The sequence below is a fragment of the Haliaeetus leucocephalus genome, unplaced genomic scaffold (assembly GCF_000737465.1).
Source record: "Haliaeetus leucocephalus isolate CR32 unplaced genomic scaffold, Haliaeetus_leucocephalus-4.0 Scaffold92, whole genome shotgun sequence".
Classification (NCBI taxonomy): Eukaryota; Metazoa; Chordata; class Aves; order Accipitriformes; family Accipitridae; genus Haliaeetus; species Haliaeetus leucocephalus.
This window is the reverse complement of record NW_010972528.1, coordinates 3,031,666-3,057,883: the sequence shown is the minus strand read 5'-3', so window position 1 is coordinate 3,057,883 and position 26,218 is coordinate 3,031,666. Positions and strand designations below refer to the sequence as shown.

The window sequence follows — 26,218 nt, the reverse complement described above, 5'->3', positions numbered from 1 at the left end:
CCAGTCTCAGCTCATATAAATTGGGGTGACCCTGGCAGGTATTTGGGTGCTTTGAGTGGTAAAGACTGTCAAGGGAATGGAAAGGGGATTTCTTTTACGATTTCTCTCTCCATGTTGGCAATAGGAGGGAGAGAGCCAAGATATGGTCAAATGAAGAAACAGGCATGGAAATAAAGCACTTGCCAAGTTATTTTCAATGGGAGCTACTGTGCCTTACATCTCTTTTTTACCATGGTCCCAAACTTCAGGGGAATTGCACCACTTCTTGTCCCTGCAGGACAAGTTGTAACTTTGGCTCAGGATATAGAATATAAAAATATATCTGTTTTTTTCTTTCCACCAATAAATAGACCTTGCTGTGTCACATACATAGCCTTCAAGCATTAAGTTACATCGACAGTTCCTTTCATGTCCCTCTTGGTTTTCCCAGACTATTTCGCTGACCATATGGGAGACTACGAAGACGTCTTGGCCTCACTGGAGACGCTGAACCTCTCCATCCTGAAGGCAATGGACTACACCAAACGGGTGAGTCCTCCTTACTGTACCTTGTGCTCCACGGGCTTGGAGCAAATGGTGCAAATGTTATGTTAACAGAGCATCTAAATCCAAAGGTCTTCATCCTATTCAGCAGTGTTGTTTCCCTGTGCTGTTGCATTTGTGCGGTAAGTGGATCATAGCAGCGGTGGATTTCTTTGTGTTAACAGCAGGTGAATCTTGAAAATCTTGGCCAGATTGTGAACCAAGGTGCCAATGTCATGCACAGTAGATGGTGGCATGGAGTTTTTGTGGCAGAGCACTGTACCTTCTCAGCATCCTTCCGAAGTCTGACAGGCAGTCATGGTTGTGCCATGGCTTACGCTCTGCGATCCCTGAAGCAAGAAGATGCTCCAGTTGTCTTCAGACAACACGGCCCGTGGGTCTCTTGGGTGGGATTTTGAATGCATGAGTTCTTGTTAGTGTCATTGGGAGTGCTTTTGGAAACTTCATATTACAGAGTGCCATTAAATACAGCTTCCATGTTGGAAGGCATCCTGAGTTCCAGAAACACGGTCGCTCATGTGTGCAGCTGCTGTGTTAGAAACTAGAGGGCTGTGCGTTTGAAGGACTACAGGGGAATCATGCAAGCACCAAAACCAATACATAATGTCGTATTTTATACGTGCAGAGTACCCCTAGCTTCTTAAAAAATCCAGCGTGTACCTTAATGATACTGATAATAATGGACTACAAGGCAGTGACACTGACCAAGAAGCATACTGAGGTTTATTTACAAATACCTAGAAAATCTGAGTTGATGTACCAGATAAACATCTCCGCTGACAGGTGTGCCATTCATTTGGTGTCTTACTGGGAGGAGACCAGTGTTTATAGTGCTCTTGTTCCTTTGAAACCATTTTCCTGTGCTTTCCGTATCACTTAATAAAGTAACTGGACTGTATCGGTGATATTTATTACCTCAGGATAGTCAATCCTTCTCCCACTTCTACCTTCAACCATATTTACGTAATTCTTTTGTGCCATGACAAGAGAAAAGTAGTCTTCCTCTTCACTGGTGAGCGGTAATGTGGTGCACTGAGAAGCAAGCCAAGGAGGGAGGTTTTGCTTTTCCCAAGTACCTGTAAGGACTTCCCAGTTCGACTCCAGCCCTCCTCTGAGTAATCCAAATTGAAATCTTCATTCCATTTATCTTTGAAGCTAAAGGAGAAACTCAAATTACTGCTCACAAAAGAGGTGGTAATGATAAGAAGTTTTAGGTGTTAGAATGGGAAACAGCACATTTCTCTCCTCCTTGGTTGCTGAGTGAAGAGCCTGATTTCCCTGCTTGATCAAAACCCATCCTTTTTAGTGTTTGTGAGGAGGGCAGCACGGAAAGTGAAGCCACATAATTCATATGTTGATGTCTTGCCGTAATAAACTAAAGCCAAAAGTCTTTGGCCAAGCACTGATCTGTCTGAAGTCTTTGTGAATTTTTTATCAACATTATGAGAGGGTAAAAAAAATCAGGACAAGGGTAATAGTTCATTTTTGCTAATTAAGTTGCTGAGTCTGTTCATGCCTCATTTATATTCATTATTAGCAAATTTTCTGGCAGTGAGATTTGCCAACTCTGTATTCAAAATACATGTTAACATCCTAATAGATATCTCAGTAATTCACTCCAACTCGTGATGCCTTCCTCCGTTGCTTTTTGAATGCGAGGTTAATACATATGACTAATTCCTCCCAGTATTTTGCAAGAGGATGATAGCTTATTCCCTGTTTATAAATTAGGGATCTGAGCATGTGGGTATTACTTTGCACAAGAAATCTGCAGCAGAAGCAGGATGGTTATTCATAATTCCAATCTACAGCCTTCATAAGAAGAGCATCTTTCTCCCTCCTTGATTCAGCAACTCATGGCAGGATTCACCTGCCTCAATTGCAATGAGTAAAGGTGATTTACCTAAGCCTGAGCTCGTCACCTCCATCATGATCTTGTGGAGGGAACCAGGGAGATCCGGAATGCTGGAGGCATCTTCCTCCTGTGATGCTGAAGGACCACAACACTCTTCATCTCAGATGCAGACATTTCCCTTCTAGATGGCTAAAGGCAGACAAGGGAGTGCTGCCCCAGCATCCCCTCATCATCCCCATTTTATTAGCCCATGGGGCATGTCACTTTTTGCCACCTGGCAGACTTTTAGCAAGTGAGTAAACAGAGCAAGACTCCTTCACAGAGAGGAGCTGGCAAAGATGTATTTCATGAAAAACACCACTCCCTGCTGTGATTTTGTGAACAAAGTGGTACAAACCTCATCATTGAATTATTCAAACGCAGGTGCTTTATTCAAGTAAAGAACTGAAGGAAAAAAAAAACCAAAACCAAAACCCCAAACCAGACAATAAACTGTTGTAGGTGGTAGAGAAACTCATCTCCAGTGTTCAGATAAGACAGAATTCCAGGCAGCATCAGAAGCTTTTCCCGAGTGCAAACCATTAGTACTTTTTTTGAGATGTGAGATTTTTTCACTATGTATTTTTCCCTAAAAAAACCCAAAAGTATTTGTTTACTAGGCTTTCTGGTTTTAGTGTCAGGATTGCCAAAACAGAGTGTCAGAAGTAAGTTTCTTATGATCTGAACCAGTAAAATAATCTAGCTGAGGTCTTCTCACCAGTTTCCAGATGTGTGTTCCCATACCCTACGCCAGCCTGGAGGATGTCACAAGAGTGTTTTATTTCCTCCAGGGCTGGGACCCACACCTACAGGATAAGGCTTCAGCCCTAGGGAGAAGATCCATCCCAGGATTGCAAAAGCTGGTGTGAGCTCCCACTTGTCTGATGGGTCCCCCATAAAGGTCTCCTTCTGCTCCATCTCCTTTGCATGTGATGTTGGAACCAAGGGCCCTGTGCTGATGTCAGGAAGTTTAGGAGATGCATAAATATATTTTTAGAAATTCTGCATCAGGGAAAAGACTGCCAAAGCAGCAGGTTTTGGTAGAAGCCAAGTGTGGTTTTGTGCCCCCTGATGCTCGAGCCTGTTGCTGTCTCTGCAGCTTTTCCGCGAGGCTGGATCCTGTACAGGGCTTGGTGCTGATGCTGAGCACTGTGACTTGCAAGCAAACTGCTTTGCTTGTGAGATGCTCCTGCTTCTCTGTATTAAAATAAGCATTTCATCAGCTGGGGAAAACTATTGATCATTTGAGAGTGTTCCTTATTCCCTCCCTTCCCCCTCCATTAAAAGAAGTATTGGGTGCAAACGATAAATGAAGCCTAACCTTCTTCTGTGTTGGCTTTCTGTTGAGAGGTGCCTGCTGACGAGAAGGGTTGGATAGCCATGGTATTTAATTGCTGTTTATATTTCTCACCTCAAAAGACAACTGATTATTTCTTGCTCATAAAAAGAGAAAGCAGCAATTATCTCGTGCTGGAGGAGCTCATAAAGTATCAGCAGTAATTAGAGTCAGTAGTGGAAGGTCCCATACAGCAAAACAAAATCTGTCATTGTAATTATTTTCCAATACATTGATGTCCATGCTGCGTTGAAATGACTGCCAGTGATGGTGGGAACTGCAAAGTTAGATTGGAGAGAAAGGAAATGAACTTTCAGGATCTAAAAATAGCTGACGGCAGGAGATGTTCTTGTACAATTTTCATTTACTGTTTTATAGCGTAGTCAGCAAATATTAAAACCAATGTGACTGGGAAGGACATAGTTTGTGTGTCTGGTGTTGAAAGATGTGCGGGGTGCGGTGGGGGCTGGGGGACCGGAGCCAGGTGAATGCTGTCCCTCCTGTTTGGTTACTGACCCCCCTGCCTCAGGCTGCCTGCTGTGGGACGGTGCCCACCCGCTGCCTCCACCACCCCTGCCAGCCTTGATGGGTGCCACGGATGGGGAAGCGGGGGACAGCGCGTGGGGAACCGGTGGGACAGCGCTGGGGCGATGGCTACCACTGAACAACACCCTTACCGACACCCCAGGAAATGTGTTTAGCTTGGTAAAAAAAGGACATTTTGTGGGTTTTTGAACCCGAGAGGCTCAATTAGCCCTGTTCCTGCCAGGTACGGCTTCCACTGCCTGCTGCACTGGGGTTGCTCCTGCTCCCTGCTTTTGCTAAATAAGCATTTTGCAATGCTGAGCATGGAAATATTAGCAAGGCTGACCCTTAGCAGTGAGGCAAACTTTAAAATCAAGCTGCAAAGAAGTCCCAAAAATGCTGAGTGAGGAACACCCTCAAGGACGAAGCAGCTCAGATTCAAGGTCAAATCCTTCCTTCCTGGAGATGCTCCTGTTGGGCACGAGACAGGTCCAAGAAGTGCTGGTGACTGTCCTCGGCCTGTCCTAGCTGGAAGCAAAGTGCTTGGAAAGCAAAATTGCCCAAAATCTTAGCTGAAATTGCAGCAGCCTCCCATGCACGTACTGGAATGGAATGGAGCTGATCTCTCTGGTGCTCATGGACATGGTGCAGGGGAAGGCTGTGCCGCTCTGCTTCAGTGGGGGCCAGGAACAGGGTGAGCAGAGCAGGGAAGGGGGGTGCTGACAAATTAGGGAGGGATTCGGAGACTGGCTTCAGGGTGGAGTGAGGGGCAGCAGGAGGGATTTATGGAGGAGGCCTGAGGACCTGCGGGTAGCCCTGGAGCACCCTTGGCTTGATGTTCAGCACCACCTTCGGTCCTGGAGGTGAGCAAAAGGAGACGTGAAAGACGGTGTTTCACTCCTTGCTTGCTTGCTGCCAGCTCCGCCGCCAGTCTATCACTTGCCAAAGTCCTTTTTATCTCATTTAATGGACCTGGAGTGGAAATACGAGGGAGTGGTGACACATCACACACCCTCTGAGACCCTCCTTGTGTCAGGGTGCCAAATACAACATGTGTGTCTTATGGACAGGCACTGTACCCAGACCAGCTGCAAACACATTTTCCCCTGAGAATCATTATTTAGATGAGACAATATCTAAATCATGAAGGGAAGACTGAGTGTACCGACCTTCGGTACCAGCTGCTGATGCTCCAGCAGCACTAGGGAGCTCAGAGGTATATACATATGGGTGAATAGGTTTGCATACATTATTTGTGAGTTAAATTGTTCCTGCTGTAATTCACCCTTCTTGTCTCTGCCCTAAGACATGTCGTCGCAGTGAACAGGAGATGCCGGGCTCCTGGGGCTTGATGGGAGCTGCTGCAGCAGACCTCCTCTCCCTGCTGCTGGTGCTGGTGTGGCCGTGGGTCTCCCCGAGCTTTCAGCCACCAGCAGCACACTGCAAAGCAGCGCTTGTTTGAGCAGCTCAGTTACAGCCCCAGAGCAAGCACCATCTGCCACCAGTCTTGGATGTTAAAAATGATGGATTTTTTTGTTTGTTTGTTTGTTTTATAGCACAGTCCAGAACTGCAATATAGATTGCTCTCATTTGCATTCTTACCTGCCAAAATTAAACTTACCAAACATATTGCTTTTTTTTGAATGATGACACCTCGAGATAAAATAGTCAGTAGAAATAATCCTTAAAATAATCTTTTCTTCCCACCCTCCAGCTAATCCTTTATCTCATCCTTTCGTTTTACCTGAGCAGGTTTTCTCCTGCTCTGCTGAACAAACTCGGTGTTCATGCCGAGGTCACCTGAGGCTCCTGGAGCAGTGCTTTGCTGGGGCAGGAGGCTGGCCCGTGGCAGGGTGTAACAGCAACACGGTGGTGGCAGCTCTGGATAGTGCCCAGCCCAAACAGTGTGAGCTGCACGAGGCTTCCCATAGACATCGTGATCTGGCCCCAACTTGGCTCACACTGAGCCGTGGGGGTTACATGAGCATCACCTGAGGTCTCCTGGTCTGGGCTTGAAGCCTATGGGGTACCACTGCAGCGCAGCACATCTGTTGCTTCATCTTTCCTCCTGGGCAAATTTGTACCCCACCACGCATCAGGCTCTCCTCTGGAGAAGTGTTTCTCTGGCTTCCTTGCTGCCAAACACGGGAACAGTTTATCTCCCGGTACTTTGTACCTGGTTGAACCCCAGGAGATCCTGCGCACCTTGTAATCCTCTTCCCCCTTGGAAGTGTTTGGCTCTTCTTTAGGGGTCAGGATGTACGCTCAAATGGCCAGTTTTGGGGGAGCTCAGAGCATTGTCTGTCCTCACCTTTGCAGCATGGAGATCTGCCCTGATGGGGAGAGAGACGTTTTAGGGATTATGAGCTGCTTTTTTGCTCCTTTCTTGGATGGGTGATTTTAGGATTGAACGCCAGCTTTGAAACACTCCTGTAATGCAGTTAAAGATGTATTCATGGTGAATGGTTTTGTCTGAAAAAGGAAAGGAGTGGCGATGGGGCGGTGAATTGGTGAAGGCTGAGTCATTGTTCCGTATATTTTAAATGATACTTTTCTGAACAATTTCAGTATCAATTTCTATAGCAAAAAAATGATGTGGATTTCTGGAAAAGTTATAGAACTTTCTAGTTCAAGAATCATCTAAAAGGAAACAAGGCATATTTGTTTATCTTCTCAGAAAGGATTTCTGCAACTCTTCTCTGAAATTAATTTAAGAAAATATTGCACTGCAAACTAGAGAAAAAAGTGCTACTCAGTTCTGCAAGAACTGAATTTTCCCCAACTTTTCTGTTCAGACTCCAGACCAGAGAGCTGATTCTCTGTGCGATGCCATCCGGAGTGATTTTCTTGCCAGCCCTGCAGGGCTGTGCGTGAGATCCAGCCGGGCTGCCAGACTGCCAGGGAGCACAGCGGGGCTGGCAGGGAGATGAATCTTAAGAAGGTCCCTCTTGGAGCTTATTTTTAGACTAAGATGTTTATTCACTGCTCTTCTGCTTGTCTGTCGCTGCAAAATTCATGTCCCTCCTCTCACTCTAAGAAGGAAGAGCACCTTCTCTGGACATCCTGCTCGTGTTGCCCTTGCTCCAGCTCTCATGGACCTCCTGTAGGACATGGTTTTCCTCCTCCTTCCTCCTGTTTTAAGGCTATTGCTCCTGGGATTAGATAAATTGTATGGTGAAGGGAATAAATCCACCAGACATCAGTGCTGTGGTCTTGCCAAATAGCCCAAGAGCAGTTTTGAAGGAGCCACCAAAAGGAAAGGCAGGGACCAAGTCAATGCGTAACCAGCTGGCACAACCAGGCTGAGCCTTCAGCAGCATGACCATCCCACGTCGTTACATCTGCAGGGTCTTTTGAGTAGGTCCTGTTTGGAAAACAAAGTCTGTACTTTCCTTGGAAAACTGAAATAAAATATGTATTAATTTACTGTCTTGTGGATACTAAATACAGCTAATTAGGAACTTGTGTGAAGGGAAAGGCTAATTATAGCCAGGGTGTTCAGAAGTAGGAGTCCACGCTTTGTTTCCAAGTCTGTTCTTTGCCTGCTAAGTAAGTGGATAGCGTGCGCACGTGCCATATGCCTCTCGATCCGTAGATGACCTCAGGGGGTGTGCTGTATAGTGCATGCATGGGCCAACAGCTACCTGCCCTTCACATCCACGTGGCTGCAATGAGAAATGATGGGATTGTATTGCAGCAAGGAGATTTTCTAATAATGAGAAGAGGGAAGTCCTGTGATAAATTGCTTGGGAAGGGTCCATGGCAGGAGACCTCCAGGACCAGACAAGGAAAACATGAGCTGAGAAGGGTCCAACACTGAGATTTATAAAAGGAGTATTTTATAGCAAAAGACTTTTAAAACCCATGTGATAGCATCGTCTTTTTTTTATCTGAACAGGTGTCTCATTTGTTTTTTTAAAGCTGTTTCAGGAAGGCTGAGGGTCTTTCATATGTTAATGCTTTCATTTATCAACTATTTAAGTGTCTGTTCTCTTCAGGTTTCTTCTACCGATTATGTGCCAGGCAATCAGTTTTGAGTCTCCGCTTTTGAAGGGATTTAAGAGTCGGGGGGAGGGAAAGGAGCAAGAGGCAGGTCTGAGTGTTATTCTAATTATAAGAAAATATCTCTTGGAAGAAAACAGGCAATTATGAGCAATGAATTTAGAACAGCCACTCAGAGGTTACAGCACAACACATGCCTGGTTTTTAAAGGGGTGAGTGGGTGGAAGATAACCTCTCCGTCATCCTGGGATGAGGTTTGACAGAGGTATTTCATGGCATGGCAGTGGGTTTGTTGTTGGGTTGTTGTTTTTTTTTAACTGGAGGAAAAGTGTGAGTGAAACAGAATTGGCTTTAGTTTCCATTTGAAAAGCCTCCTCGGTTCAGTGCCATTGCTCTGTGGGTGTGCTTTGGCGGTGGTTAGAGTTAATAAAAATTGGAGAAGCCGTCAGTGTCCCCAGGCTTGGTAAATGTCAGCCAATTTGGCCAATCTTGCTGAAAACCAGCACTGGAAAGCCTCGCTGGTCAGGCTGTAACGCTGCAAGGCAAAGGGAAGGTGCAGGGTTGTCGCGGGGGGGGGTCTCTGAGTCCGTGGGTGGTGCAGAATCATTTATATTTTACATCCTGTAGTCTTAACGAGCTAAATAGTGACCTTTAAAAATGCCAGTGAAGAAGCTTTGAGATGCTCAACAACATTGAAAATCTCCTTTTTCAGTCATTTGATACCCCCAGGAACATGGCCATGAGAGCCCAGTTTTAGGCATCAGTTTGCAGTGCCTGGTGAGGGACGTTCGACACCGGTGTTGGCAAGTCTGAGCACTCAATGGGACCAAAATCCCAGCTGTGATTTGTACAGGTAACACATCCCAAGGGTGTTTTCATTAATCTGTGCCAGAATTTGGGCAGATTTGGGGCAGGTGCATATAGAAATGGAAAGCCAGAAGAGCTGCGGCGGGGCTTTGAGCAGGCTGTGCCCCAATGTGTGCACCCGCTGTGTGCGGGAAGGTGCATTACAGGCACATAAAAAGCCTGTGATGTGAAGAGAGGGGTGGGATTTAGGGCTTGGACCTCAGCTGACTGACCAGAGGACCCAGTACTGGGCAGTATTTCCCCAACTACCTGTGGCTAAAGCAAGTTGTCCTTTTCCCACTCCTTCCTCCTCTCATTTTTCAATGTCTCTGGCTCACGCCCCAGTTTGTCAGATGATGACGCTTTCCAAGGCTCTCCTAAGAGCCATTTGCTGCCGAATTCTCAAGGCCATCCTTTCAATGAGGCTTTTACATTTGCTTCTCACTGCAGATGCATGCAGCCACCCGTTTGCAGCAGCGGACATCAAGGTCAGGTGGCTGGGGAAGTAGTAAAGGGAGAGATGCCTTTTTTCACCCTCCTCTGCCTCTTCAACAGCCACCCTGCTCCTTCCTCAACCAAGGCTTGCCAGCAAAACACTCTGCAGTAGGGTAGTATCTGTCATGCCAAAGTCTTTATAGCCTTGAGCTAATGGACTAGCTGGATGGAAAAGAGCAGGCTTGGAAATGTGCCCCTCCAAGAGCTTGTGGCACAAAGCGGCTTCATTGAGCAGCAATTATTATAATATCTCAAAAAATATTTTAACTTCTCAAGCAAAGCAAGGAGGAAATAACTCTTCAGGGTGGAATTAATAAGACCAATTCTCATTAAATTTCCCTAGGACAGACTGACAAATGTTTTAATAAGACGATGGGAAGGATTCCTTTGGAGCTGGTCTTCTTAATGACTTGTTTTTGCAATGCCAAATAAGACATGTGCTCCAGGAGAGCCTGAGGGATTGCTGAAAAGCCTCTGAGCACACATGTTTCAGACTCAGCTCCTGAGAGCAAATGTCACAGCTACGTTGGCAAATGGCCAGAGTCAGTTAAGTGGAGGAAAAAAAGCCCACCGTCATTTTAATTTCAGAGCTATTGGACTTACTGGCCTGCCAAAAATCATCACAGACACCCCAATATTCATCTGCACTGGCTGGCATAGCTCTATACTCAACATGCCTCCATCCAACGAATCTCAGTGTAAGGAGTTAAATTGTTTTAAATGAATGTGGGAATCACCTGTATGATTTTTCCTAAAGCTGAACCAAGATTATAGGCTATAATTAGGTAACGAAATCCCAACATTTAACTACACATACTCTCGCAGCCTTATATTCTAGCACCCAGAGTCAGTCTGCGTGATCAGACAGCACTCTACATAGCCTGCGCCTTCATAAATACGATTTTCCGAAGGGAGCAGGCTCCCATGCTAGGGAGGGCGATATATTCACATGAGGCGTGGCAAGGGTTGATCAGGAAATTGTTTGGTGGCATTTGCAGGAGAGAGGCTATAGAGTCCTGCAGAGCAGCAGCAAAGTGGAGGTAAATAGCAGCATGTTACCCCATTTATTTGATGTACGGATTGAAATGGAAAAGCAGCGGTGCACTCTTTACGCCTCTGGGAGGGAAACTGAGTGTGGGATAAACAGCACAGAGCAGGTGTAAAATCAGTTGATGAGCTTGGAGTGTCCATGGGGGATGTGGTACATGGTTTGGACAGCTATCAGAGGACAAGGCAGTGGTGTTGCGGATCTCGCTGGAAAGGGACATTAATAGGGAATTACTGTGTCTTTACAGTGCAGCAGTGCTTGGAGCAGCAGCGGGGCTCTCAGGGCAGGGGGTTGCAGCCCCCAGCGCCAGCCAGCCCCACACTTGCAGCCAGCCCCCGCGCTCGGCAGGGCAAATCATGTCCCAGAAAACCCGTGCTCTTAATTAAAAGAATAATCCCATCGGCCACTCAAAGGAGCATGCACAGCTCTGTGTTTAGCAGTGGCAGCTCCCAGAGGCCTGCAGGTCTATATTAAATTCACAAGGAAGGACATAGCCCCCAGCCCTCGGGAACAGCCGCCCTCCACCAAGGCAGCAATCAGATCCCCAGCGCCAGCAATCAGAGCAGGGCTGGGTGTGAGAGTTAATCAAAACCTATCTGTAATTAGAGCAGAGCCTGTTTGAGCACCTGATTAATATATTTATGCCTTCATTACGGGCAGGCTGCTGGTTGCAGGGAGGGGTGTGCGCAGGGAGAGCAGCCATGGAGGCGGGGAACCACAAAAGAAATTGTTTCAGATCCCAAATGCAATAATATGTCTTTGCCAAGGAGATTTATTGATTTAATACACCCTCCTTAGCCAGACTGTGTGTAGTGGGAGATGTATTAAATGATAAAGTAATTGCCTGGGCAAAGGGGTGGATTTGGCCCAGTGTAGGGCTCTTTCCAGAGCATGCCAGCAGAGGAAGAAGAAGGGTGATGTACCTTAACAGTGAATTTAATACACTGTCTATACAGACTTGTTCGGATGTGATATCTATGTCTCTGTGTGTATGTATAATACAGTGCTTGGAAAGAATACACGTATATATATAGTAAATATTGCACGTTCTGAGTGAGTTGTATTTTTCTAGGGAGAATAGAGATCGTCCAGCTATCCAGGAATATTTGTGACTAGATTTAAAATTTTTTTCCCAATCCAAATGCTCAACAAATGTTTTCACATCAGTCCCTTGGCTCAATTGCTGTTTATTTGTCTTGAGGTGGTGCCTATGCCTCCCACAGAAGGGGCCCAGTGTGATGCTCCACCAGCTGCCGCATCCATGGTCCCAGGCTGCCTGTTCATGACTCTCCCTGCCTGCCCAGGGCGAGGGAAAACTGGGCAGGACTTATCAGGAGATGTCTGAGCTCTGTATGGTGGCACTGGTGTCCTGGTCCAAATAGCCCAGCAGCAACCCCCTCGGTAGCAGGCAAGGAAGCGCAGCCAGCCCCAGCAGGCTGCGTGGTCTCATGGTACGGCACCCGCTGCTCCACTCCCCAGTAAAATAAGGCAAAATCCCAAAGGGGAGAGCGAGGGAGACATTGATGTTTGGTACCCCCCCGGCAAGGCAGAGGTGGTCTTGAGGCAGCCCTGATGGGGACACTGCTCCATCATACTCATTTGTACGGGCGAGTGGTGCTGTACCGGCTGTGCTTGGTTTCAGGGCGTTACGAATCTCATTATTAACAACCAGCATGTGAGTGGGTTTTTCTAAGCCGGCTGACCTTGTTTTCAAACATCGCCAGGCCATGGAGGAAGGAGATAACTTGGAGGCAATCACTCAGTGTTAAGGGTTGTGTTTCTGAGGCTTCGATGATCCCTGGCGAGGGAGATCTGCCATGCTCCTGCCCGGTCTTCTGACGCATCTCCCCATATCATGCACTGATGCCGTCTTTCCTCCCTCTGACCAGCCTGTCAGATAATGGTGGTGCTGGTGGAGCGTGCTGGACTCTGCCAGGGCTGCAGAGGGGAGCATGCTCCTGCTTGGAGAAAGGCTTAAAAGGTGGCAGGGTCCCATGTGCACTGCTGAGTGTATCCCCCAAATCCGAGGAGCACCCCGGTGCTTGATTGTCATGCAGCCCATGGAGTGCCCGGAGCCAGTCCCATCTCCGTTTGCCCAGTGTCCTGGGATGGGCTGTGCTGGTGAAAGAGCAACGCAGCACATCAGTCCCTGCCCTCCTTATGTCCCCCTCCCTGCCACCCAATGAGCAGCTGCAGGAGATCATGAATACTGCATGGCAGTTTGCTTCAGCATCACTGTCCGGCAACAATCACCGCATCGTGCACTTCCCCCAGAAACACCGTGGCTGTGACAGGGAGGGGAGCAAGTTTTTTGTGTTAGAGAGAAGTCATTAACCACCACACTAGTTGGATGCTCAAGAAGCCATCAAGAAACTTGTGGTCCCCTACCAAATCAGGGGTGAGAAATCAGCTCTGCAACCAGTTTCCCCAGAAGTGTTTTTCTTCAGCTCATTCTTCTTTTATGATTTAAAATAAGAGATAAAGGCCCTCCAGGTTCTTGCAGAGCTGCTCTGGTTGCCATGGAAATAACCCTCATTAATCGCTTCACCATAAAACAAGAATAATTTGCTTTGGGGAGCTTGGGGTACTTATGTGGTGCCGCTGAGTGCTCAGATAACTGGTGGTGCTGGGACCACTCCAGTCTCACCCCTGAGTTTGGTCATTGCTGGTGGCATGCCGGGAGCCAGGGGCATCCAACCCTGTCTCATCACACCAAAAAGTTGTGAGTCCTGGAGGAGTCCCATGCCAGGAGGTGCTGGCACGCAGTGGTTTGCCGGGGCCACGTGCTGTCCCAGCAGGCACTGATGGGTTAGAAAGAGTCTGGGGAAAAAGTGATGCTAGTGAGTTTGCGTTTAGAGGACCCTTTTTTTTCACCACAAGTGTTTTTAGCTCTGATGCTGAGTGGTTAGCTATAGCCAGACCTGGTGTGGCCAGTAGCCTGGCTGGGCTGTTCTTGGTGTGGTTGGGCTGGGGTCAGACAAGTTGGGCTGGTGTTGGACTGGTTGGAGTGGTGTTGGGCCAATGTTGGACTGGCTGGGCCAGTATTGTACTGGTTGTGCCGGTGTCCGTCCAGTTGTGCCGGTGTCTTGCCTCTGCCAGTGGCTGGCAGGAGATGGAGGAGAAGGACCGTGCCATGGGCAGGGCACAGCAAGGCTGTGCTGGGGAAGGGGCCCTGGGTGCTTTAAGCAGATCGGTTGTGCTGTTAAAACATTTTATTAAGTGTTTTCTGTCTTGGGAGGGTTTGGATTACCCTGGGAGCTTCTGTTGCTCAAACAGCTTGTCCTCCTCCACCAAAGCTCCCCGGGAGCAGCCTGCATCCTGCTGAAGGCACTCCTGCTCTGCGGGCTGTCTCCATCCTGCCTCTGGCCCCAAAAGGCCAGAGCTTTCCTTTTCTCCCTCTTCAGAATAAAAAACTCTAATACCAAAATATGCTGAGGCTCTTGTCTCGCAGAGTGGGATGGAAGGAAGGCTGGGTGGGGACTGTCAGAGCTTTCTGCTGCTGGCTTGAAGGTATCTTCAGCTTGCAGCTCCCCAGTGAAAGCCATGTTCATCATCCCAAACCCCTTTTACTTTAGCACTGTGTTGGCCATACTGTTATGGACTAAGGCACTAAATAACATGATGAAGTTCTCAGAGCAGGGATCTCCAAAGCACAGGAGGGACCACTTCTCATACCTGCACCCACTGGGTCTTGCCCTGCAAGGCAATAGTCAGGTAATTTAAGATCACAGTAAAGAGAGCAACTGTGGACTTTGGGTAATCGCTTCTTTACATTGCTTTATTTATCTATAAATAAAGCAATGCTGATGTGCCTTGCTGCCCACACTCCCATCACAGCCTCTATAAGTCTGTCCTAGGAGTGATGGATGTTGGAGGGGCTATATGCTGGGTGACCCACAGAAGCTGGAGGGCTATATGCTTCCCATGGGGTGGGAAAGCATGTGCTCATTCCTCCTGCGGCCCTTACAGCTGGGGACATGGAGGGGACCAGCTTGCGTGTGGGATATTGGGTGGATGCTGCACCAGCCAGGGTGCCCGCTGGCGCTGGCTGCTCGGTGCTGGGTCTCACCGTGCTCGCTGTCTGCCTTGGCAGGTGTACGAGAGCGGCAGCAACGTGGACCAGTTCGTGACCCGCTTCCTGCTGAAGGAGACAGCGAACCAGACCCAGTCGCTGCTGAGCTCTGTGGAGAGTGCCGTGGATGCCATCGACGAGCAAACCAACCCTGCAAGGTCTGCCGCACCTCCTGCCCTCGTCTCCGCTTCCCGGTTGATTTTGGTGCACGGGGGGTGGAGGGGAAGGATGAGGAGGCTGCTTTTGCCAGGCAAGGGAAAATGCAGCAGATGGTGTGCGGGAGCAAAGGGGAGCCAGGCAAGTGGCTGCCTTTCTCTTTGCCTCCCTTCCCGGCTCTGAGAGCTCTTGGGACTTTCCTCTGCTACTCTGTCTTGCCCTGTCTCTTACTCTCCTGCAGCCCGAAGGGTCCCTCTTGACCCCTTCGCCCACAAGTGGTGCAGGAGGGGATGAAAACAAGGGCACAGCACCCTGGAGCTGGGCTGGGCAGCGCTGGGTGCATGGGGCTGCTTCTCTGAGCAAAACCACCAGTCCCATCCAGGGCAAAACACAGGCACCAGCAGCGGGGTGGCTGTCTGGGGTGTGCTGGGGACAGCCCACGGTGGGCGGCTTCCCGTGCCAGGGATGCTGTCCCTCCTGCTGGGACACCCAGCGGGTGAAATGATCCACAAAGGCAAAAGGTGCTTGTGCACTGGGGACAGGTACTGCCGTCCACAGGTCCCATGTGAGGGGACCATCCCCAGCCCAGCAGTCCAACATGTGCTACCGAGCTTGGAGAAGACAGAGGAGACAGTTTCAAGATTTCTCAAGTGCTGCCAGGGCTGAAATAGAAGGGGTACCCAGCAGCATAGCCCAAACCTCAGCACAGCCCCCCTTGGTGTCACAGTGTCACTCACCTCCCTGGAGTACCGCCGTCACCAGCTGTAACCAGGACAGGTTGCCATGGAAACCGTTCATCAGATGCTCATGAAGCGAATCCCTCTCCTGCCATACCTGCAAACCAGGAGCCCATGGGATGCTTGGGGGGGAAGCCTTGGCTTCCCCAACCCGTGGGCAGGCAGAGGGGCCCGAGGCACATGGACCACAGAGAGTGAAAATCCCAGCTCCCACACTGCAGGGGCTGATGTCCCCAAATGCTTCACCGCAGCCAGGTCTTGGTGTTTGGGGTTTTTAACATCAGCAGCAGTTGCATCCTGAACAGGCAGCAGTGGGCTGCTCTCACAGGAGCTGTTGCTGCCTGGTACACAGTGAGACCCTGGGCAGCGCAGGTGACATCTCACCAGCTTTCCTAAGAGGAATGCTCTGGGTTTCATCAACCCACATTGCTTTCTTCTCCCCATTTTGGAAGGCAACTGCTGGCCTGTGGCAAACCTTGTACAAAATGTGGAAAAAGTAAGAGCTCCTGGGAAACAATGAGGAGGAAACAAGCCTGACATCAGATGGAGCAATTAGAGCCCATGAAAGACTTTGCTGGCTTTTATTTGCTGACGTGTGGGCCCAGTTCATAATGAGAACTATTGTAGTTGTTTTCTCATGGTGATAATAGAAAAAATAAACCAACAACCACAAAAAATTATCATCTCATGCATCCGCATGAAGACAAAGAGGTGGCCTAAAAAAACCCACCAAAATAAAGGGCTGTAGAACAAAGTGCGAGAGCAGAACATCCAAGCCTGAGACACCTCATTAAATTGTGATTAAAAAGAAATCTCTGTCTGTTCTCACCTAATTTCCTGCCTATTGACTGGGGATTATTCAGCACCAGCAGTGGGATTATTGCACAGCCTGTAGCAATGGGGATTTTCCTGCCACCTTTATCGCTGTTCTTGCTTTCTTATCTTGGGAATGTTCTTCGGGACCAGATCTGCTTCTCACGTTCCCATGTACATGGCCAAGTCCACACTGGCTGATTTTGGAGGACAACAGCTGCCTGGACATTGCTCCCTTGGCACCAAAGGAGCCAGCTGAAATTGTCAGGTGTAGTCAGGGAGGGTAGAGAGGGCACCTGCGCTGTGCTTCGGAGGGAGCTGGGTGCCTGAGGAGGGACAGGAGGGCAGGGACAGTGCCGGCCATTGTTGTGCCCATTGGCTCCCCAGTGCTCAGCGTGTTGCCTCCAGCCGGGATTCGCATGCCTGGCAAGAGATGCCAAGAGGAGCCAGGGCTCCCGGGCACCTCCACCAGTGGGCAGCTGGCACGGAGCTGCTCTCGCTGGAAGGAAATGCTGGAAACCCTCTGAGCAGCTCAGCCTCTCCCTCTGCGGCTCAGGCTTCCCATCAGTGGAGGAGGAAGGAAAGAGAGGCTCATCCTTCCCAAAACCCATTCCCATCTCTCCTCACACAGATGGCAGCTGCAAACCCTTGTGGGGGTGACAGTTCTTAGCATCCCCTCTGACTTGCAAATGAACGAGGGCCTGGGGGGGACCACCAAGGAGCTGGGGCTGGATGGTCGTTGATGTCTCAGGGGTATGTGCATGCATGAGCATGTGTGTATGCACACATATGCACACATTCCTTTTCTCCAAGAGGTGTTGCAGGATGAGCCAGGCCAAATGGGCTTTGTAGCCCCAGAGGAAGAAGCAAGGTGGAGGGGATGCTACGGTGGATGTGTCTCCATTCTCCAGGAGAACTGCGGCTGCAGCCTGTTGATGGGATGCATGGCCAGGCTGCCGGGTGGGCAGGCTTCCGCTGCTCATGGGCAGCAATTTGGGCATGGGCAGCCTATGTGACAGCACCTTTTCCCACGTGTTAGTCGCCAAAACCATCCGACTGCAAAACCAGCCCCATTAAGGTGCAGCCAGCCGGCTGGGCACAGCTACTGGCACCCAATGTTGTGGGTGTCTGTCTAGGGAAGAAAAAATCCCCGAGGGCTGCAGGAGATGCCAGGAGGGCTGCTGCGGTGTTTCATAAGCAGGAAAGAAAAGTGATGGCTGCTGGGAGCAGCCCACTGATGTTGCTCTAGTTCTGACCCACTCCCCATGCCAGGTGATGTTGAAGGAGGGAAGCCTGTGCTGCTTGGGCACGGTGCAGGCACTGCTGCTCTCCAAGGGGTCTGGTGTTGGTGGCAGAGCTGCCAAAAAGGCTGCTCCGATGTCGGCTCCCTGGGGCTGGCTCATGCCATGTTGTATGTGCCCGGCTCTGCCCCCCCTGACCGCCCACGTGCTCTCTGGTTGCAGGCACTATCCCGGCAAGGCTGGCCACGGTCTGATGGACACCTGGTACGACAGCTCTGTGCCCAGCTACTCTCCCACCAACTGGATGATCCCCAGGGAGCATGGGAAGAGCTTCCAGACTGGTAAGCAATGGCCGCTTCCCAGCCGCACTGGCAGCCTGGAGTGGCTGGGGGCACTTGGGGAAGGGAGCTCTGGTCCCGGCGGCAGCACGGAGGCAATGCTTGACTTCCCCGGAGGGCAACAGGGCTCTTGAGGGTGTCTGCGGGTGCCTCTTGCTCCATCACTGCCTCCTGGCTCTGCGCAGGGTCCCCCGACACCAAGGCGGAGGGGCTGGAGGGGCAGATCAACAGGCTCGCCGAGCTGATCGGCAGGCTGGAGGACAAGGTAAGGGCCAGCGTTTCCATGCGTGGGGCTGCCCCTTGGGTGTCCCCGCAGCCCCAGCCCCTTCCTGCCCTGGTTAGGACAGAGGTGATCAAGAGGTAGCCATGCCCATCCCTGTGCTGTGGCATGCATGGGCCACGGGTGGGAGTTGGGTTGCTGGTGGTGATGATGTTGGAGGATATTGCATCTGACGAGCTGATGGCAGCTATTGAATGTGGAACAATTAACTGAGTTTATTTAAACCAGGAAAAACATAAGGAAGAAGACAATGTCTCTTGCAGAGGCAGTCTTACTCCATCTAGGGACTTGAAGGAGAAAATGTTGCAGTACAGGAGAGGTTTCTGAAATCCTCCTGGTTTGCACTTTCAGGGCAGAAGGGGACAGGGGAAAAGTGGTGCTGTACATGGCAGCAGAGAGGTGCCATGAAGGTTGAGGGCAGAAAAATGTTGATCGTGGTTGCCAGAGGAAATAAGAGTGTGCGCAGGGCTGGGAAGGTGCAAGTGGGCACTGAGGAGGGATGGGTACCCCTGCTCATGCCACCCCAGGGACAATTCAGGGACCGTGAAAAGGTGACAGCTATTTTGGGGCTGATGCGAGGACGTGGTGTTGGGGATGTCGGCTGCACTGGGAGCACGGGAAGCTTTTGCAGAGGGTCTTGATGGGAGGACGTTAAGGTGCAAACAGCTCTTGGAGCCATCCCCTGGAGAGAAGGGGGAACAGCCCATAATGCCAAGCACGGGGACAGAAACCTGCCAGCCGGGGAGGGACACAAAGCCTCAGCCCCCCCCCCCCTTTTCCCCCTTTTCCCAGACTCTCTGGTTTGACCTGCACCAGCGGCTGTCGGACAGCGAGAGCACGGCTTGCACGGTGAGAGTGCCTGGCCACCACCCATGGGGTGCTGGGGTGTCCCTGCAGCGTGGCATCGGACTTGGGGGTGGGGCGTGTCACCGTGTTTTTTGGGTCTCACATGCCGCTGTGTTTCGGGGGGCCTGGCAGTACCTCCTCCTGGTGCGGGATGAGATGACGGTGTCGCACAAGCATCTGGGCGAGTTTTGCAGCTCCCTGAAGCAGTACCTGAAGAGCGTGGCCGGGGAGCGGGACTGCTTCCAGTGGGTACCACCGGCAGACGTGCAGCGGGGGGCGGGGGGGCGCAGGCGTTGTCCAGCTGCCCTCACAGCAAGGGGCGCTCCACCAAGTGAAGGGCTGAGGCAAACCAGCCAGGATTTGGGGGTGTAGTGACGCTTGGCCACCAAAACCCTTTTGTATGGGCTGGGGAGTGCTGGGATGGGGGGGGCTCCCCCTACCTGGGCTGCTGGGGCTGGGGTCACCCCCTTGGTGGCCTACCCTACAGTGTGCCTGTGGCTGCAGAGGCCGAGGGGGGAGGGATGCCCCACGGTTCAGGGCTCACCCCTCTCCCCGCTCCTGCCAGCGTCACCGCGGTGAAGCTGCCCGATGGGGTCACCTTCATCGTCTACGAGTTCTGGGAGACTGAGGAGGACTGGAAGAGGTAGGGGAGGGGGCGCAAAGAGCTCATTTTTGGGTGGGGTGCTCAGGCGCGGAGGGGTATTGGAGCTGCTGAGTCCCAAGCTGCGTCCCCTGTCTGATGGCAGGGACGAGGATCGATCTGTCTGTCCTGGGGCTGTCACTGTAAAGGGGACAGGGGGCTTGGGACGTCTCTGTGCATCTTCTGCCTGGGGATGCCTTTGGACATGGGGGAATGGGAGGTCTACGCTGTCCCGAACCATGGCAGGGGGCTTTGCCTAAGGGGAGGGTGAGCGGGATTGCTGGCACCCAGCCCCTGCCAGAGCCGACGGGGTTGCAGGGGGCTGGGATGGTGACTTAGGGGAGGCTGTCGCCCACTCTTTCCCGCCCGGGCGCAGGCACCTGCAGAGTGCCACCTGCAAGGGCTTCCAGCACGTCAAGGTGGACACGCTGAGCCAGCCCGAGGCCGTCTCCAGCGTGGCCGTGCCAGGTAGGAGGGTGCCTGCCCCGCGGGGTGGGGGAGAAGGACCCCTGGGTGGCCAGCACCACTGCTGGGGAGCTGGGGTGGGCAGGGGGCACTGGGTGGGTTGGGGTGGTGTGGGGCTGGGCAGAGGTGACCCTCTTGTGCTGTTCCTCTGCAGCTGCCTGGTGCACCCTGAGCCGAGAGTGATCACTGCTGCCGGGGGCCCGCCACCATCCGTCCCTGCTGCGGGGTGGCCGTGACTCCCTGCGTGGCTGGGGCGGGTGGGAGGTGTCGGTGTGACCTGTCTGCAGTGAAGGAAACCCCTGTGTGTGTCCCCAGCACCCCATAGGATCCCCCCTGCTGGCTACCCCATCACCTGGGTCACCTCTCCCTGCAGTGGGGTGGTCTGGGGGGGGGAGTTGGGAGGAGGTAGGGGGTGTCCCCCTGGGGTCTGCCAAAGAGCAGCTGGCAGGGTTTGGCGGGGGGGATCCCCCAGGCATGGGCAGGCAGGGAGTGGGGGAGGCAGGGTGCAGGCAGCTGGGTGATGGGGAGGGGGCAAGGCAGGGGTAGGGAGCCAGTGATGAGTAACAGGGGTGGGAGTGGGAGGCTGGAGCCCCCCTGGGGTGGATAAGTTGGGGGGGTCCCTGCTAGTCCCCAGGGCCACCCAGGGAGGGGGCTGGGGGGGTGAGACTGTGCCTGGAGCAGTGTGTGTGTGCCTACAGGGATGGGGACCCCTGTCCCTGAGTGGGGGGGGAGTTCAGGGTGGTGGCAAAGGGAGGGTAGCCCTGCTACTGGGGTGCTTTTTAGTCCTGCGGGGTGCGGGTGGTCCCGAGGGGTTTCCTTTGCGTGTGTGTGTGTGGTGGCAGCAGGTGCCTTGCAGGTGTGGGGGTGGCTGCCCTCCCCCCCCCCCCTTCCTGGGGTCTGTACGTCTGTCTGTGGTCTGTCTGTCTGTGTGCAGCGCTCGCTGCCCATCCTGCCCCCACCCCGCCGTGCGTGGGGATCCCTCAGGGTGCATGGCGCAGGGCCCTCGCCGATACCCTGTCCCGTCTTTATTAGCCGCTGTACAACAGGGACGGTGATGCCAAATAAAACCGTGATGGGATCCAGCAGCGTAGCCGTGTCCAGGGTGGCTGTCCAGCGTGGCGGTGGTCATGGTGGGGGGGCACAATAGCGGGGTCCGCTGCCCCTCAGTGCAGCAGCCCCAGCACGGCCAGGGCAGCACTCTGCCCGCAGACGAAGGTGCCGCAGAGCACGGAGAGGACACCCCAGGCGATGAAAGCAGCCCTGCGGGGACACGAGCAGGGGGCCGGTGGGACAGAACCAACCCCCAGTAACATGCCACCCCCTGGCCCCCGGCCCCCCGGGTGTGGGGCCCTCTGTGGGCGCTCAGCCTTCTCTGCTATGCTCCTCTGCATCGCTCCCGGCGGATGGCCAAAGACCCCGGCAGCCCCTCCGGCTCATCCCCCGTGCCCACTGCAATGATACACGAAATCTGGTCAAAAGCCTGGCAGCCGCCACCACGAGACCAACCCCGGTTCTGCTTGTGCCCGGCAGCCCCGCTGAGGGGGCACAGACCCACATCAGCCCCCCATGCTCAGGCACGGCCGCTCCCACACACCCCCAGTCCTCACCCTACTGCCTCATGCCCCCACCCGTGCCCCCTCCCCGGCTCCATCCCCAGTCCCGTGACCTGTGGGTCGGCACCTCCCTGTCCCCCTCTCGCCGGGCACACAGCCCCCCTTCTCAACCAGACGCCGAGCCCCCAGGACGTGGCACTCACCCCCAAACCTCAGTGCTGCTCTGTCGTGGGGTTGTCGGCGCCGTGCACCTTCCCGAACTGCCCCAGGCAGGCTGGGACTGTCCCCATCGCTCCGGCTCATGTTGTCCCCTCCTCGTGACAGCACTCCCGGGCTCACGCCCTGGCAGGTTTCCCCGAGGCACCTCTCCAAGTCCTTGTCGCCCACCTGGGTGCCCCTGCTTACCTCCTGCCTTGCCCCCCCCCAGCACTTCAGCATCCCCAGGGGCACCCTCGCCCCTGCCCAGACAGCCTCGCCCCTGCCCCCATCCCAGGACACCCTCTTGGCTGAGACCCCAAGGTCCGGGGGTGCTCCCTCCAGCTGCCATGGGGGACAGGACCCCCTCACATCACCTCCATCCTCACTCAGACTCTGCTGCTCCCCCACGGGCACCGCAGACACACTTTGGCACACGCTTACCCCAAAACTTGCCAGCACTGTGCCAGGTCCCCCTGACACGGGCCGCTGCTGTGCCCCAGCCTCTCCAGCCAGGAGTGGTGATGGGGACGCACCGCCCGGGCGCAGCAGACACTGAACACTTGACAACTGCCTGCCTTGGGGCACCGTGCCCCTCTGACGCCCACCTGACCCCCCTCCGGATTCCCCAGTGCTCCCAAACCCCACGGCTCTCCTTCCTCTACAGCTGCTCTGCGTTGCAAGGGGTCTGGTACCTGGGCACCTCCCTGATGCCTGGGCACACCCCCAATACCTGGGCACAACCCCATTGCCTGGGCACACGCCTGGTACCCAGGCACATCCCCAATGTTTGGGCACCTCCCCAATGCCTGGGCACATCCCCGATATCTCCAATGTCAGAGCACATCCCTCCATACCCACCCTTCAGCCCCACCGCAGACCTCACATCCCGCAGCAAGTGCTCCTGCTTTTAGTGCTTACAGGTGCCCCAAATCCCCCTCCTCATGGGGGTCCCACCTTGGCCAGGGTGACCCCCAGGGAGCCTGCCTGAGCCATGGGTCATGGGATGCTGCACCCTGCCCCTGCCCCTGCCCGTGCCCGTACCCCTGCCCTTGCCCGCACCGCCGAGCCCACAGACACTCACTTTTTGCGTGGTCTGAGGGAGCGGGTCCCAGTCATGCACACCAGGCACAGCCCTGCCGCCAACGCAGAGGCTCAGCCCCGCTGTCATGGCACCCTTCACCCAGGGCCCACTGTGGCATCCCCCACAAGCACTCCCCTGCACCCCCAAAATGGGGCCAGGATGAGCCACCCACCACCACAGCCCCACCGCAGCGACGCTCTTGGCACCGATGACCCCATCCCCTCCCTCCCACTGCTCACTCTTGCCTGGGAAGATGAAGATGAAGAAGGCGCTGATGCCCCCAATGAGCTCAATGACCTTGCCAATGTCTGGGACGAACAGGGCGATGGCGAGTGTGGTGGCCATCCAGGCGACTGTCAGTGCCACCCGGTTCCACCGCTCGTGCGCCTCGGGTACCGCTGCGGCCCCACGCTTGGGCGTTGACCACACATCTCGCACCACCGACCTGGGGAGGGTGTCGGGGGGGCTGACGGCACCCAGCAGAGCCACACGGGCCGGGGGGAACAACCTGGCTCGCCACCACCCCCTCACCTGCCCAGCAGCACCACGATGGGGTAGATGGTGACGATGGAGACGCCGAAGAGCAGGCGGGCGACAATGACGATCGGGTCATTCCCTGGGTAGGACATCAGGATGTCGGACGCCACGGCCTCGCCGAAGGTCAGGTAGCCGTAGAGCCCTGCCGATGGGGAGGTGGGGGTGGGCGGCCGTGCCGGTGAGAAGGACAGAGGAGCCCCAAGGAGGATGGATGAGCCTGGGGCCGGGGAACCCCTGGGGCAAGGAGGGGGTGAAGGGCTCCGGTGCTGGGGTTACCGGTGAGGGAGTAGATGAGCAGGCAGATGAGCATGGAGAGCACAGAGACGGTGACCCAGTGGGAGAAGCTCTGGTTGCGCATGCTGCTGTAGATGGCCACGCAAGCCTCGTGGCACTGCAAGGCAGGGGGGAATGGTGCTGGGGCCCCACGCAGGGACAACCCCCACCCCCAGTGACTTCCCTCCACCCGTGGGTGCCCTGTCCCACTCTCGCCCATCCCCAGGGGCTTGTGTCTTGCCCCGCAGCCACCACTGGTGACAGCCATGGGTCCCCTTCCCTGCAACCCCCCCCACAAGGGGTGGTGTCCCCACAGTCCGGGACGCTGCGGGAGGCTGCCAGCGCTGCCCCGGCAGTCGGGGACTGTGGGGATGACCTACCTGGAAGCCAAAGCAGATGGTGGGGATGACGCTGAAGATGGAGGCCCAGGAGGAGGCCCTGTGGCATGGGGGGGGAGGAAGTGCAGAGCAAGGGGTGTGAGGCCCCCAGACGCAGAGGGGACCTTGGTGGCGTAAGCTGTGAAGCCTGCAGGAACCTTCTGCCCGGTGATTTTGGGAGATGGGAGGATTGCTGGGGTGAAAGCTGAGGCTGGGGGCTGCCACCCACCCACCACCCTGCCAGTGCTGTCCCCAGCTCACCCTCCGCCCCCCCATGGCCACTCCCTGCATGGCCTCCAGCCTTGCCCCATGCCACTGCTGATGCCACAGAAGATGGGGCGGAAGGGACGGGGGCTGACCCCCCCCCTACCTGGAGGGCTGGGGGGGCTCGGACGAGCTCAGGCTCTCTGCCTGCAGGTAGTATTTCAGGATGATGACCAGGGTGAGATAGCAGGCGGCCAGCGTGCCCAGGATGCTGCCAGGGTATGGGAGAGCGTCAGCATGCAGACCCCTGGCAGCTGGGGGGGGCGTGGGGGTGGGTGGGAGGGGTGTCCTGTGGCCCCACAGGGACCCGGGAGGAGGTGGCCGGGGGTATAGGGTGCCCAGGGGTGGGCCACCACAAGGGTGGCCCAGGTGGTACCTGGAGTACTTCTGGAAGCCGATCTCCCTGGGGACGGAGAGCGGGAAGATGACGAGGATGCAGAGAGCCGAGAGGGTGAAGCGCTGGTCCACGTACCAGGGGGGCGGCGGGGGGGCCCCGCTCAGCGTTCCATTGGGGTACAAGGAGTCGCATACTGCAGGGGGCAGTGGGGGGGTCAGCAGCACCTCGAAAGGTAGCCCAAGGGGGTTGGGAGCATGACATCATGCCAGGGCCAGGGAGCCCCACATCCTTGGCGGGTCCCAAGAAAACCCCAGGGCTGCCCCCAGCCCACATGGGACCACCTGCCCCTCACTCCCAGGAGCCACCAGCCCCAGGCGTGGTAGGGGGGGAAACAACTCACGTTTCTCCAGCTGGTCACCCACCACCCTGAGGAGGGCCACGGAGATCATGAAGAGGTTGAGGAGGAAGCAGACCTCGCAGAGCTTCCCCGCTGCTGCCCCGCACACCGCCCGGACGACCCCCTGGTAGGTGGGCTGGGCGCTGAGGGCTGCGGCATAGCCCAGCACCGCCAGCCCGCTCACCAGGAAGACCAGCGAGCCCTGTGGGGACAGGACCCGGGAAGAAACACCACAGGGACCCTCCATCACCCCCCGGACCCAGGGGGGGACCCAGAAGGGCCATGGCCAGGGACCAGGTCGCCAGCCAGGTCACCTTGTGGCCCCGGGTAACACGAGCCAGCAAAAGGATGGAGAAACAGCCCTATGTGATACTTTGGGTTTAGATTTGAGGTTTTGGGGACATACAGGGGACCAGCTACCAATTTTATTTTAGGTTGAGCTAAAAGCCAGCTAAAAGCGTGGCTTCAGAGGCAAAGAGCATCTCTAAGGCGGCAGCGGCTTTTGCACCCCTGTTCTCTCTTTCAGCCCGGATCGGGACGCAGGTACAAAGGGAAGGGTGCCCCCGCCAGCCCCCCCAGATGCCGGGGCAGGTGAACCCCGCCTTCCCCTCGCCCCTTTTCCCCAGGCCGGCAGGTATCTCGGCTCCCTTTGGGGATGCCGCTGCCCTCAGCCCCTCGCCCCCCCCCCGACCCCCCCGCCCTACCAGCCCCACCAGGAGGGCGGGGGCGGCCCCGCCGGCCCTGCCGAAGGCCCAGGGGAAGCTCAGCAGCCCCGCGCCCAGCGCCGACTTCAGCATGATGAAAACGGCGCCGGCGGAGGAGAGCCCGGCGCTGCCCGGCAGCAGCGGCCGGCCCTCGCCCGCCGCCCGCTCCATCCTGGCGCCTCCCCGGCAGGGCTCTGGGCCGGGGCGGGCAGGGGGAGAG

General features: G+C 54.4%; 2 protein-coding genes across 2 annotated transcripts in view; one reads left to right on the top strand and one right to left on the bottom strand.

The window, feature by feature from the left end:
• The window catches only part of NECAB2 (N-terminal EF-hand calcium binding protein 2), an 86,292-nt gene extending 65,832 nt beyond the window's left edge, over positions 1-20,460 (top strand). Inside the window, exons 5-13 of the mRNA XM_010584623.1 lie at positions 431-528; positions 14,783-14,919; positions 17,931-18,049; positions 18,232-18,311; positions 19,119-19,175; positions 19,305-19,417; positions 19,738-19,815; positions 20,189-20,280; positions 20,432-20,460. Coding sequence (XP_010582925.1) covers positions 431-528; positions 14,783-14,919; positions 17,931-18,049; positions 18,232-18,311; positions 19,119-19,175; positions 19,305-19,417; positions 19,738-19,815; positions 20,189-20,280; positions 20,432-20,460 — 803 coding nt within the window. The remainder of the gene's footprint in view (positions 1-430; positions 529-14,782; positions 14,920-17,930; positions 18,050-18,231; positions 18,312-19,118; positions 19,176-19,304; positions 19,418-19,737; positions 19,816-20,188; positions 20,281-20,431) is intronic.
• A 980-nt stretch (positions 20,461-21,440) lies between these two features.
• On the bottom strand, positions 21,441-26,169 carry SLC38A8 (solute carrier family 38, member 8). The gene is made up of 10 exons (XM_010585215.1): positions 25,999-26,169; positions 25,298-25,496; positions 24,937-25,090; positions 24,667-24,771; positions 24,300-24,357; positions 23,923-24,037; positions 23,641-23,788; positions 23,355-23,554; positions 23,110-23,161; positions 21,441-21,537 (listed from the first exon to the last, which is right to left on the bottom strand). The coding sequence occupies exons 1-10, from the start codon at positions 26,167-26,169 to the stop codon at positions 21,441-21,443; spliced, it is 1,299 nt and encodes a 432-aa protein (XP_010583517.1).
• Positions 26,170-26,218: the final 49 nt, after the last annotated feature.

Bases quoted from the DNA above. Each gene is read 5' to 3' on its own strand.
- SLC38A8 (XM_010585215.1), bottom strand. From the start codon at position 26,169: ATGGAGCGGGCGGCGGGCGAGGGCCGGCCGCTGCTGCCGGGCAGCGCC. The intron at 24,772-24,936 runs GTACCACCTGGG...ATACCCTGGCAG, and splicing joins GGCTTCCAGAAGTACTCCAG to CATCCTGGGCACGCTGGCCG. The intron at 24,038-24,299 runs GTAGGTCATCCC...CCTGCCTTGCAG, and splicing joins CCATCTGCTTTGGCTTCCAG to TGCCACGAGGCTTGCGTGGC.